Genomic DNA, 14,619 nt, shown 5'->3' with positions numbered 1-14,619 from the left:
GGCTTTTGTGTAACAGTTGTGGGAGCCTATATAATCTTTACCTGAAATTGCCTCAGGGTCGATCGCTCTAACCAGACCTGCGTGTCTTGGAAAGAAGGTCGGCCCCAGCTAGCTGGTTTAATAAAACTCTGCTTGATTTTTGCATCTCCATACTCGTGCATTTGTTCTCCAGAAGAGACCCACCGAGTCACGGACCCTAACAAAAGCTTCCTCCCTATTTACTAGTTTTAATGACTTCACTGACTTGGAGACCAAGTCTTATTATTTCTAAGATCCTAGAAATGCCCAAAGACCAAAAACAATAGATGGTATTTTTATGATTAGACCTTATGCTAGGAACTTTATGAATAATACCTCATTTAATTTTTTTTTAAACTCTGTATTGCAAGTATGTATTAGTTCCATTTTACAGAGGTAGATCCCAAAGTTTCAGAGAAAGTACATTGCTCACAGTCACAGAGCTAATAAGAAAAAAAAATGTAATTTAAAGTCGGTCTGATATCTATATATTTATATCTATACCGATAAATTCAGTCTATCAGTGCTATCTTAGTTTCAGTTATGCGGAACTGGTTATGTATTGCACTTGATGGGGAAAAACTTGAGTTTCTAAGAAAAACTTTATGAATGACAAAGATGCCTCTGGAATATTCAAATATCATTTAAAAAGATAATTTAAATGCAAATCATGTTGTTATTTACTGAGGAAATATTTATTTACTATGTGGAAGCACCATCATAGAAATTAAGGGCACTATAACAGTGAAAACAATGTCCTTGCTATTTTAGAGCTGACATTTGGCTGGAGAGGAAAGTTGTAAGGAGGAAGAAATTTAAAAAGCAAACAGAATATATCAGATGGTATTAAGAGCTATGAAAGAAATAGAGCAGGTTAGGAAGACAAAGACTATGGCAGGAGAAAAGATGCTCTTTTACAAAGTAAAGACAAAGAAGGCCTCTCAAATCAGGTTACAACTAAAGAAAGTAAGGAAGAAAGACATGTAAGTATGTGAGGAAAGATCATGCCAGGCCTGTAAACACAAAGGCCCTGAGGTAGAGAGAACTATTTCAAAGAATGAGAAGGTCAGTGAGGCAGGAGTAAGTGAAGAGGAAGGAAAATGGATGTTAATGGCTATGGAAAGACGGCAAAAGCCAACTCACACAGAGCTCTGCATGGACAGAGAATACAAAGACCAGTTAGAAACCTATCATAAAAATTAAGACTAGTGAGATCATGATTTAGACTAGAGTGGTCCATACAAGTAGCAAGAAATGGCCAATTCTGAATGCATTTGCAAGGCAGAATGATATGGTAAAATAAGATTTCAATTCAGAACTATTCCAACACAAATTTGTTTTTGTCATTGTACAGTACCAAGCTTACAAAGGATGAAACAAAAGCAACTTACTTTGCTGGTCAGTCCATTTACTTCTTGGTCAGCTTTATGCAATTTACTGATCAAACAAGTATTTTGCTCATTGCTTGACTGTAGCTCTTTTTCTAAGCGTTCAGCTTGTAGCTTAGCTGACTGCTTTTCAGCCTTTAAGACAAAATATTTCAAAAGTTGTCTATATTTCTTGTTATAAGAAAATAATCATTATTTAAAATTCATATGCTATTACACGAAAAATTATTCAAAACTTTAGCCAGACTAACATGTTCCAAAATAACAGTTTCCTCAAACCATCCAGTAGAAATCAAATGAAGATTGGTGTTCCATGAAGTATGAAAGAAACTGAGCTAACGTATGAATAGCCACCAACAAAATAAAGCTCATATGCTTCTTTATTTTTCCAAAAAAATTTCTACTTATTTAGTCAGTTGCTGGGGACAGGGGGCATGTCTAGCAAGCGGAGCTCCCTGTTGGTTCTCTTCTCCTACCATGTGGGTCCTGGAGATATAACTCGGATCATAAGACTTAGCAACAAGCACCTTTACCCACTGAGCTATCTTGCTGGATCACATATACTTCTTTCATGAGAGGATACCTCACTATTAGAATGCTGACATAATTCTCACATTTTTGAGACTTTCTAGTCCACAACAGTTAAGAAAAAGCATATGAGAAGGTAGAAGAGAAGGCTACTGACAAAAGTAGTAAAAACTGAGGGCCAGTGAGGTAGGTAAAGGTGCTTGCTGCCAAGTCTGATGACCTGAGTTAGACCTCCAGGACCCACATGGTAGAAGGAGAGAACCAATTTCCATTAGCTATCCTCTTACCTCCACACTCACTGTGACTGACATGCATGCATTCACATACATACACATGCACACAAAATAAATTAAACATAAAATAGACATATAATTAAAAATCTCCAATCAATGGAGATTTTTTTTTTCCCAAAGGGAGAAGTATAGACAAAATTTCAAAAATTCCCCACTGTCCTGGAATCTTCTAAAATATGGGCAAAGAACCTCTTATCTTTATCACACAATCACACAATCAAGATTCTTTTTGTTTTGCTTTTTGTTCTTTGAGTCGGTCCCCCTGTAGCCCCAGCTGGCCTGGAACTCTATGTAAACCAGGCTGTCCTTGATCTCAGAGATCTGTCTACCTCTGCCTCCTGAGTACTGGGATTAAAAGCATGTACACCAGGCACAATTAAGATTCTTACTAAAGCCACTAAATTGACAAGAAATTCAAAGTGATGCTCAACGTACTCTTTTATTAGAGAGGGAACACTGAAAGTTTTTAAACAATATTTCTACTCAAAATGAAAGCATTTTTTCACTTAAAGGATAATCTTCAGTTTAGTAATACTTGTATGCATGTTAACTATATTTAGTAAGAATTTCATTCAGCAAATAACTCAAGAAACAAAAACTATTTTCTTTGAATACGAAATGATATTTTCTGAATACAACAACAGTGAAAAAAGCTGATAAAAGAAATACTCACTGTCATGAATTTATTCTCAATTTATCTGAAAAATGATAAAATTAAATATAGGCTCTTCTGAAAATGTCACAAATAAGTCACCTATTTTATGTCATCATTCAACTTGCCCTGGAAATCATCACTCTAGGCATCCTTGACCAAAGTTTACCATTGGGACCACACACTATGTTCATGGGCAGTCACTCCACTTGCTCCTTCACTGTGCAAATACATTAAGGACTAGCATGGCAACCTAAGTCCTCCCACTGTGGACTGCTTCATGCCTAAGTGCCAATGATCCAAGCTTAATTCAAGAAATCAGCAAATACTGACAGAAGCGTCATCCAAAAAAACAAAAGTGACTTCTGCTCTTCAAAACATACAATGTAGTCCATGTACCAGCAGGCTGTCTACAAAAAGAATCATCATTTAGGATTTGGGAATTGGATACAAACTACCTATAACTGCCTTCAAGCTCCACCACTTCCAAAAGGGAAGAGGGTATGGAAAAGAACTGTTCTGAATTACACAAAATAAATTAAAATATTAAAGTAGCATCTTGGTTCCATTTTAGGTATCTAGCACTAAGACGGTATAAGCATGTCTGAATAAGATGGAAACCAAGAATTTTCATAAGTAATGCCTCCAGAAGTCCCAGCATGGCTCTGTCATCATCCATTTTTCTCTAATGAACTCAGGGAAATAATTCAGTAAATACGTCTATGCCTTAGTATCCGAGCTAAATTTCACTACTTCAGTAAGAAGCTATTATAAGTTACATATAGTATGTTATGTCTGTTCAAGTGGGATTTATAATTTTAAGATTTTTTTAAGTTACAATGTAAGAAATTTATAATCTCAAAAGAATTATTCTGGTTTCAGAAGTCTTTTTAGTCTTGAGAAACTTGGATGTATTTTGCATATTCTATTCTGTGACATAAGAGTTAAGTCATTTTAGTTAGATGGTAACTCCCAAAGACTAAATCTCTGCTCATAAATGTAGTAACAGTTATTGCTTATGACTCAAAAAACTTTCTATTTACAAAAAAGAATACGAACTCTTGGGACTACACAAATACGTCAGCATTAGATAGGCGAGCATGTATTTATGTCCTAAAAATCAAAGGCTTGTCAACTGCACTTTAAAAACTATGCCATAGTCTACTGGGAAGCAATTAAAACCTTACCTCCAGGGATCTGAGTGTAGCCTGCATCTCAGCCAACTGCCTCACCTGTATTCTTTGGACATTTTCTACCTGAGCACCAGAATTCTCTTTTTCAGCCCTTAATTCTGTTACTTCTGCCTCTAAACCTTTCAATTTCTGAAGCAAATGGTTTTTTTCTCGAACAAGATGCTCCACTCGTCTGCTGTCTCTTGTGGGATCAACACTAAGCAGCTGGTTATGCAGCTCTTCTTTGTCTTTCTCCAGTCTTGCAACCTAATAATAATTTGAAAGGAAGAATACAAGCTTTAAATTATTGAATTTTCAGTCATGAACATGCTTTACAAGCCAGTAAATTAAAATTAAAAATTACATAACATGAAAGCTCAGGTGGGGAAATGAAGTAAAAAGGAAAAAAATCTAAAAGATCACGTTCTTCATTCTGTACTCAGCAGGACTCAATTTTGAGGGCAAGGACTTTGTCCTATTTTCCCTCCCTCTCCATGGTGTCTGGCACAGGGCTTAATTAGTTGCTGACTAAAATTCAAAACTGTAAATAATACTATAAAATAATTATTTTAAAACACATAAAAATCACCAGACAATGCTAAGAATTCATGCAAGACCAATTCAATGGCTGCTCCGAAGCTTTCTCTCCCCAAACTGCTAATTCTTTGATTATGTCTAGGTTAATAAAAACATGTTTCAGAGCAACTAATCCACACAAAAGTGGCTTCCTGTGTAAATCAAAGTTTTTAAATGATAGCTGAGCTTATTTAAATCCTGGTTGTAATTTCAGCCCAGTTCTGAATTCTCATCTTCATTATTTCAGGGTACATGTTAAAGTTACCGAGGAAGAAGAGCAAAGACACAAGTAGTCTTCTCCTTCCTAACAACTCTGATTGCCAGGTGCCCTGGGCATCTACATGAATGGGTTCCAAATAGCTTCCTAACATCTGAGACATTACAGAGGCTCCTTGTCTCAGGGGATTATGGGACAAAGTGCTGAGGACAGAATTCATTCATTTTGTGTTCTTCCTAGTTTTCTATAACTTATTACCACATCTGTTTTTAACTATTACTTTTTTATTTTTAATTTCCCCTTTCTTTTTTCATGACACTGGGGACTGACCCCAGGACCTTGAACAAGATACAATGAGGTACGTCCCCAGCCTGATACCAATTCTTTGCAACTAACTTTTCTATATTGGGTTACCCCTTTTAATTCCACTGAACCACTGTTATGCACAAGACCACTAGCTATTTGTAGCCAAGATGAACTCTTAAGGCTCACTCTAAGTCAAAAGGACCCTAAAGGAATGTTTGGGCACCTATGAGAAAGTAGCACAGGAGATAAATGGTTACTGAGAGAGATATCAATGAAGTAAAGAAATGGCAGACTTCCAGAGGATCTGTTTCTTTCTTTGCAAAATGGCAGCTGAAGCACTTTATGACTTGTTTCAGTCCTGCAATGTAGGGACTCCTACATTTGGTTCTGTATATGATGAATTAAAGATGTCAACAGGCATAAAGATAGAGATATTAAGTAGGTAAATATATTTTTCCAGAAAATAAAACTCATTCATGAAAGTAAGCCTCAAGAGCCTAAGTGAGAGCTATCAACACATAGCTCAATGGTAGAACTTGTATGCACAATCCTCAATACCATCCAATCAAAACAAAACAAAACAAAAAAACAAACAAACAAAAAAGCACAACTAATTAGCATCTCTGTCCTCTTCCCTCCTATACTTTACACAGAACAATCCCCCTCAGGCTTGGTCTTACACCACCTTTTATCCTATACTTTCTCCCCTTTAACTAACTATACAACTTTGTGTAAGTCACATTAAATTTTAAATTTTGGGAGTTTCATAAATGAGTATACTGTGTTTACATTATTTCCACCCTCCCTCTAACCCATTCCTTCTCAAATTCATGACATCATGTAATATCACACACACACACACACCACCCTGTAAGTCCAATTAGTGTTGCCTACAGTACATGTGTTTAGGGCTGACCACTTAGGACTGGGAAACCTATCAGGGAACTATTCTCTTGTTGTGCCCATTTTAAATATAAGGACACAGCTAATACTCGAGAGGCATCTACCTGACAGCAGCAGTGATAGTGGAAGCAATAACAACTACCAAATGGCAGTCAAGATTAGATTCTGCATTTATAAGTTCTAAACCAGAGCTCACTATCAAAATCATTCTTACCAAAACTGCCTTCTAATTTCTATGCTCATTTATTCATCTGCATAATAAACACTAAGTACTTTGTACCAGCACTGTATTAGGTAATGAAAACAGGTAAAACTCAGCAGAGAAGCAATCACAGAACTGCCACAGTTGAGGAGCCCACCATACTCAATCAATGCCATAAAACTGCTCCGGGCTCATTCATCTGGGCACAGATTTTGGACACATCCTCGGTGCTTTCCTTTTCCTCCACTCTAATCAGATTCGCATGTCTTTTTCCTTGATGTCCTTCATTTGTTTTGCTCAATTCTTCCCCTAAATTTCCAAAGATTTTTCTCTAATTTCTCTTCTTTGACATCCACCCAAATCTGCCTGTATTGCAGTTAGCTTTACATTTACTTTATTCTCTTCTAGAATAAAAACCTGCTTGACAAGTAAAACAATGTATTAACCAATTTTACTTTTCTAAAATTGAAGCAGAGGAAACATCAGGAATAAGAGAGTAGATGGTTTCTTTTTCAAAGGACAACAGTACCACTCCAATTCCCCAAGACACAGAGGGAAAGAAAGTGTATCTAATTGCTCTATCTGTCTTTGTTTTTATTGTCCCTATGATGCAGCATACAGAAATGGGTAAGCAAACGGGCTCCAGAGTCAAACTGCCTAGCTTTTTTCTTTTTGTAATTTAAAGTTACTGCTATACTTTCTTCTAGCTTCTAATAATTCCAAAAAGAAGCATGTTGTCACTCTTACCTTTCTTTTCTATAAGCCATGTCCTCCTTCCATCTTTTTGGCTTAATTTGTTTGAGACAAGATCTCATTACACAGACCAGGTTAGCTTTGAACTATGTAGCCCAGACTCACCCCAAACTCTTGATCCTTCTGATTCAGCTTCCTGAGTGCTGAGATTGTAGGCATGCACTATCATACCCAACTCAGTTATTTTTAATAAAAACCTTTATCATCAGATAAATTCTCATATGAGCAAATGCTGTAAGGAATAGTAGAGCTTGAGTACCTCTGACCCGGTGTCCACCAAGAATAACAATCCTCTGTAACTGTCTAAAAGATACTGCGTAGAATCTGTCTTATTTTTTAAGCTTTTAAAATTTCTAGTTTATTTTTTATACAAATTCTTGATCATAAATTCAAAAGGCTAAGGAAAGAAAGTTCAGAGGTAGAGCTTACGCTTACATGCACAAGTCACACCCTCCTGTGTCTGTGTGTGTGGTTTGTGTGTGTGTATAATTCAACTAGATGATCACATTTATAAGCAGAGTTATTCACCGGATTATTTTATGCCCTTTTAATGCCTGCATGGTCACGAATGATGATACTCTTTCATTCCTGGTAGATTATTTGTATTTCTCAACTTTGTGCATCAATCAGTCTTCCTAGAGATTTGTCAATTGTACTAATGTTTTCAAATCAGTTGTTTCACTGATTTTCTCTCTTGTTTTTCTGTTTTTAATTTATTGACTTCTGGTTTTGCCTTTCCTTATTTCTGCTTGCTTTGGTTTTAATTTTTATAATCTTTTCTGAATTCATGAGTATGAGTTTGGATAATCAAGTAGATGGTTCCCCTTTTCTAATGCATGGATTTGGTGCCACAAACTTTCTTCTGATCATTGCTTTAGCTGTGTACATTTTTTGTTATATTTTCATTTTTATTCAACTCATGTTTTGAAATGTAACATAATTTTGCATTGGAACCACCTTTCTTGGATCACAAATTATTTGATTTTGTCATTTCCTTTCGAAGTGTTTGAGCACTTCTGTTACCTTTGTTACTTTCTTTCCTTGCAGTGCTGGATATGGAACCCAGGGCCGGGCCCATGCAAGGCAAGTACTCTCCCACTGACATACATCACAAACTCTTTACTTTTCTGTTATTAAATTCTTGTATTCTATTGTACTTAGAAAAGTCTATGTATGATATCCAGTTTTATAAACCCAGAATAGCTTAGAATAGACTCTACATTGCATATGTTCATCAAGGACCTCAATGTGTTAGAGTGTTCCTGTTGGGCACAATATTCTATATACTTAAAAAATTGGTATTTCGGGGCTGGAGAGATGGCTCAGTGGTTAAGAGCACTGACTACTCTTGCAGAGGACCCGGGTTCGATTCCCAGCACCAGCACCCACATGGCGGGCTACAAACCATCTTTAACTCCAGTTCCAGGAGAAGCTGAAGAAGCCCTCTTCTGACCTCCGCAGCGCTGCACAACACGGGTGCACTCATACACAAGCAGGCAATACACGCGTACACACAAAATAAAAATAATTTTAAAAATTGGTATTTCACTTAATGGTGCTATTGAATTCTTGCATGTCCTTACTGATTTTCTAATGGCTATAAATTGTTGAGACAGGAATGTCAAGTCATCAACTATAACTATGGATTTATCTTACTTCTTTTCATCTATTTTTGATATGTCTTTATATAGTTTCCTTAGTGGTTACACTAGGTTGTTACAATACATGTACATCAACTAATTATAACTTATGGACTTTATCAGAAAGTGATGTATAGAAACTTCATCTCCCATTATGTCCCTTTTGCCTGTTGTTTGTTAATTATCTAAATATTTCCTCTATACACATTTTCTAAATTATACTGTGTTGCAATCTTGACCTCAACCAACAAACAAAATGTGTTCCTTTTCTCTTTGCTGTAACAAAATAACTGACAAAAGCAACTCAAGGAAGGAAGAGTCTACCATGGCAGGGAAGGCATGGTGGTCACGGTGGTAGAAGCATGAGGCCACTGGCCATATTATGTCCTCCGGCAGGAAGAAAAGGATGAACGCTGGTGGTTAGTTCCCTCTCTCCTTTTTATTCAGTACAAACCCCAACTCATGGGATAGAGCCATCTATAGTCCAGGTGGGTTTTCCTTCCTCAATTCAATCTTCCTGGAAACATCCTCATAGACACACCAACAGTTAAGTGTTTTTGTGGTGATTTTAAATTCAGTCAAGTTGTCAGTGAATAACCATCACATAAAACTTCAAAGCATATGACTCAAAGTAGTTTTTTGCATATACCTACAATTTTGTTTATCATGCTGTTTTATCCATATTAATGTTCAATTTCCTTCTTTTATGGTTTTCTTTCTACTTAGAAACATGTGTGTGTGTATAAGGTATGTGTGTATGTGTGCACATGTTTAGACCAGAGCTGAATCCCACCATTTTTTTTTTTAAATCTATATTCTTGGGGTTTGGAGAGACAGTACAGGGAATAAGAGGTTCGACTCCCAGCACCCACATGGTAGCTCTGGCTCTGTCGCCCTCCTCCAGCCTTCACAGCACTACACACATACCAATAAGAATACAGCCATCAAAACACTTGTACAAGGGCCTGGAGAGATGGCTCAGCAGTTAAGAACACTGGTTATTCTTGCAGGAGACCTGGGTTCGAATCCCAGCATCCACATGGAAGCTAACAAGTGTCTTCTGACCTCTGTGGGCACTGCAGGACATGGGTGCACTTACCTACATGCAGGCAATACACGCATACATATAAAGTAAAATAAAAATTTAAAAAACACTTGTACAAATAAAAATTTTTTATTCACTCTTTAAAAATCAATATTCTTTAGACTAGGTAATTTCTAGTATTTTGTCTTCATGTTTACTGGCTTTTCCCCCTTCTATCCGTTCCATTCTGCAGTTAAGCCCAGCAACTGAGATTGTCTTATTTGTTGTATTCTACAGTTCTAAAACCCCCAATCTATCTTTATACTTCATTGTTGAGTCTATTTTCTTTTTTCATTTGTCTCAACTATATTTACTCATTGAAGCATTCTCACTTAAAATCTTAAGTACCTTAAAATCTGTCAGGTGTTTCTAAAATCTCTGTCATCTCAGGGGTGGCATCTACTGCTAATTTAAGTGATTTTCAATTAAAACATAAAATACTCTGGAAATTATGACATTCTGGATTGTATAGAAAATTTGTTTGAGTTGGCTTCTTATGAAATCACCATTGCAAGGGAAGGATAGTGTAGACAGCTCACAACTGCCAGATGAGGGTTAAAGTCAATGTTATGTATCTACTTGACATTATAGAGAGGAGAGAGGCAACCTTCCTATTGTGCAGAGGTGGTAATTCATGAGGTCTTCTCAGTGATACCTCTCTTGATAGGCAGGATAAGAATGACTTTCTACTACCCTCCATGTGGCCTCCACTGACAGACAGCACAGGGCTGAGAAATGGTAAAAGCTGTGCACTACACTAGGCCTCCTGATGCAGGAAAGGGCACAGCACCTCACTACTGGCACAGGAAGAAGGAATCCCAAGTTCCCTGCCTTATCCACTGTGACACAAGAGCACGGTTTGGGAGCATTTTACTACCCAGAGGGAATATCTTTGTTGTTAGGGTAATACTGGTCTCATAGAATGATTTAGAAAGCATTCCTTCTATTTTCTGGAAGAGATTATATAGAACTGGCATAACTTATTTTTTAAATATACAGTGGAATTCACCAGTAAACCTAATTATTGGTTGCCCAGTTATTTTCCATTGGATGACAGACAATATTTTTTCAATGTTCGATTCTTTCTTTTCCTTGAAATTCTTTTGAATCTTCATCCTGGGATGCAGTTGAGACACTCTGAAACATTTTGATATTTCCAAGTCTTACACACCTTTTAGAACCCAAAGAGTCTAGTCTACAGTTAATCCAATGTATCGTGCATTAAGGGCTTTTCCATCCTGGCTAGCTGATGTAAGTTTTGACCAGTTCCATGGGAATTATAGACACTGTTCTACCTGGACCATTTTCCTTCTCTGGCTTTGTATAATTTCCTCACTATGTGATTTACTAGTATTCAACTCAAAACTCAGATTTTATTTTACTTCTACAAAACTCTAGTTCTTCAAATTTTAATTGCCTTGGCCTCTCCAATTGGGAACTCCAACTCAACTCAGAGATCAGAGAGCTCAATTTGAATTTTCCCTCTCTGCACAGTGGCCCAGAAATCCTTTCATCTATTTTCCTTCCCTTACCAACCACTGCTTATTTTCCAATGTCTAAAAACCACTGTTTTCTCTATTTTGTTCCAGTTTTTAGTCAGGGCCTTAAAATAAACTCAGTCACTATTATTCCATTACAGCCAGAAACAGGAGTCTCAAACTACCTAGATTTCTCTCCTGGCTTTACCACCCAGAATGACCAATCTCTTGGTGCTTTGTGTTTTCCCATTTATAAAATAAGAATGATTACTGAACTAAGACGTATGTTAATTAGTACTGATAAATACTCCTAGGAACTAATGCTAGTACTACAATTAACAACATATTTACTATGATCATGTATTATGGCAAATATTTTGCACATGAAATTTCAGTGCTAGGAGTAAGATGAAACTAGAGAAAGCACACATTGTAACAAGAGATGCCCTTGAACTCCTGAGGCTATCTATAACGTCCTAGGTACTTCAGTATAACAAGACAGAACTACAGGGCATTGATTCCTAAGGGAAGGCAAACAGATTAGGTATTCATTAAATCCCTAACATCTTCTAGAAGGCAAAAATCAATGCCACAGAATTATCACTGTGAGATACTTTCATTTTAATTTGGGAGATTCTGTCTAGTTTGGTGTCATTCTGAGTAATCTGAGGAGTCACTGAATTTGACATCTAGCAAGACTTCCATTGAGAATCCTAGTCAAAAAGGAAAGAAAAAGTATGAGAGATTTTATGATTTCTACTGATACATACACAACAGGATAAAGTCCAGAATAGGAAGCAAATTTTGTTTGTGCTAGTAGTCCTATTGGGGTGGGGGGAGCATTTTCAGTGGCTCAAGAAGGTATTCTTGTTGTTATAAGTGTATCTTGGCTTCTTACCTGACCCATAAGGCCTAAGGAGAAGCTAAGTCACTTCTAAGTCATAATTGAAGCATCTCAATACCTTGTCATTACATACTGTTACTTCCCAGGTTTTTTCATACAATGTAGTATTCTTTGCCCCTCTCTCCTGAGATTTTAAAACCTCCCCCCTCTGAGTTGCTCTGGTTCTTTCACTAATCAGTCTACTGGTATGATCAGCTATAGCAACAGTTCTGTATTGCTTATGTTCTAGTTTCTTTTCTGTTGCTATGATAAAATACCCTGACAAAAACAACTTGTGGGGGCCAGTGAATAGTCAGTCCAGTGGGTAAAGGCACTTTTCACCAAGCCAGATGACCTAAATTTAATCCTTGCAATCTACACGATCAAAAGTGAGAACTGATTCCCTCAGGTTGTCCTCTGGCTTTCACAGGGCCCCAGTAGAACACATGTTCATACACTCATTCACACACACACATAAACACACACAAATACTTAATCAAAAAATTTTAAAACTTTATGGGAAAAAGAGTTTAAGTTCAACACACAATCCATCAATGGAAGAAAGTCAAGGCAGCAGGAGCTTTAACCAGCCAGTCACATTATGTCCACAGTCAAAACACAACAGCAATGAATGCATGCATGCTAGTACATAGCCTGCTTTCTCCACTCTTATACAGTTCAATATCTCCATCTGCTAGGGATGGTGCCACTCACAGTGGGCAGGTATTCCAGTCTAAATTAACAATATAATTCCATAGGGACAAGCTCAGAGGTCCACCTTCCAGGTGATTCTAGGTTTTTGTCACGCTGACAACATCAATTAACCATCACAGCTTGCTCTACATTATTTTCAGGATATAAAATTAAAAGTCCTGACATACACAGTAATCTCACTTTTGAGTAATGCCTAGATATGAAGCTTCAGCATTTCTTCTCTCTCTCTATCTCTACCTCTCTATCTGAAATTATAGCCCAATGCACTGAGAAGCATAACCTCTTTTCATAAAAATGAAGATCTCTTCTATGTCTTATTTCATATACTCTTTTTAGTTCAACAGATGAAGATAGGTGAATTTCTGGAGTCCACCTCAAAAACGTGTAAAAACTTCCTAAAGAATTTTGCCAAGAATGAACACACTAAGGAATATTCAGTTACTTTTAGCTATATGCATTAAAAATATAGTATTGTATGGGGCTTTAGAAAATTCAATTACAGACAAACCTTGGAAATACGTGCTAAGTTCAGTTTTAAACAACTGAAGTAAATTGTCCAAATAAGGCAAATTTCCTAATTTTCTTTTGGTTTCTTAGCACATACGAAACTTAATGTTTCTCTTATACTACAGTCCATACAGTGTATAATAATACTGTAGCTTTAAAAAAACCTATATAATTATCTTACAGAAAACCTACTACATTGCTAAAACCACCAACAATCAGCCAAGTGTTCAGTGAATCACAATCTTTTGATGGTCTTGTCTCAGCTGCCTATTTAGGGTGTTGTTAATTGGGGACTGTGACAATTTCTTAAAACAAGACAATAAAATTTATCACATCAATTAATACCTCCTTTTATGAAAGACATCTCTGTAACATGCTATGATATTGATAGACTTTTCCCACAGTAGAACTTTCAAAATTGGTGTCAGTCCTCTCATACCCTCTTGTCAATGCATCCCCAAGCTGATGTAATACTGAAAATCCTTTATTATCAGGAAGTGAACTGCATTTAAGAAACCACTTTATTGGGCTGAGCATGTGACTCAGTGGTGGTGCTGGTCATCTTGCGAGGTCTTGGGTTCAATTCCCTAGCAATGGAAAAAAAAAAAAAAAGCTTTCTTTGCTTATCCACAAGCAGCAGTTCCTCAGCCACTAAAGTTTTATCATGAAGCTGCAAAAATTAAAGTCACATTCATAGGCACTACTCTTAGTACTCTCCCCAGTTCTGCCACCTCTGCAGTTACTAACTACCTCCACTGAAGTCATAAAACAAGTCATCCATGAGGATTGGAATCAATTTCTCTCAAACTCTTAGTGTATTTTGATCTCCTGTGAAGCACAAATGTTCTTAGTTGTACTCAAATGGAGAAACACTTTCATAAGGTTTCTAATTTAATCTGCTCAGATTCATCAGAGGAATTACTATCTATGATAACTATAGCCTTGAAAGGTGTGATTTGTTTAAATAAGGACACTGAAAGCTGAAATCACTCCTTGTTACATAGGCTACAGAATGAATATTCTATTAGCAGGAATGAAAACATAAATTTTATTGTACATCTCTATCAAAGTTCTTGGGTGATCAGGTACATTGTCAATGAGCAGTAATATACAGAAAGGAATCCTTTCATCTGAGCAGAAGGTCTCAACAATGGGTTTAAAATATTCAGTGAGCCGGGCATGGTGGCACGTGCCTTTAATCCCAGCACTCGGGAGGCAGAGGCAGGCGGATCTCTATGAGTTCAAGGGCAGCCTGGTCTACATAGTGAGTTACAGGACAGCTGGGGCTACAGGGAGACCCTGTCT

At 37.0% G+C, this 14,619-nt stretch overlaps 1 protein-coding gene across 9 annotated transcripts in view; it reads right to left on the bottom strand.

The window, feature by feature from the left end:
• The window catches only part of Cep83 (centrosomal protein 83), a 132,018-nt gene that overhangs the window by 59,362 nt on the left and 58,037 nt on the right, over positions 1-14,619 (bottom strand). For all 9 annotated transcript variants that reach the window (XR_003849384.1, XM_029563096.1, XM_008832085.2 and 6 more), the window contains 2 exons: positions 4,067-4,318; positions 1,410-1,541 (listed from right to left, as the gene is read on the bottom strand). Coding sequence is in view for 8 of the 9 variants with exons in the window: in XM_029563096.1 (XP_029418956.1) it covers positions 1,410-1,541; positions 4,067-4,318 (384 nt within the window). In the remaining variant the exon portion in view is untranslated. The remainder of the gene's footprint in view (positions 1-1,409; positions 1,542-4,066; positions 4,319-14,619) is intronic.

This window comes from Nannospalax galili, unplaced genomic scaffold (genome assembly GCF_000622305.1).
Source record: "Nannospalax galili isolate Female #2095 unplaced genomic scaffold, S.galili_v1.0 scaffold734, whole genome shotgun sequence".
NCBI lineage: Eukaryota > Metazoa > Chordata > Mammalia > Rodentia > Spalacidae > Nannospalax > Nannospalax galili.
The sequence above is the reverse complement of the archived record's forward strand: the minus strand, read 5'-3'. Positions and strand labels throughout refer to the sequence as shown.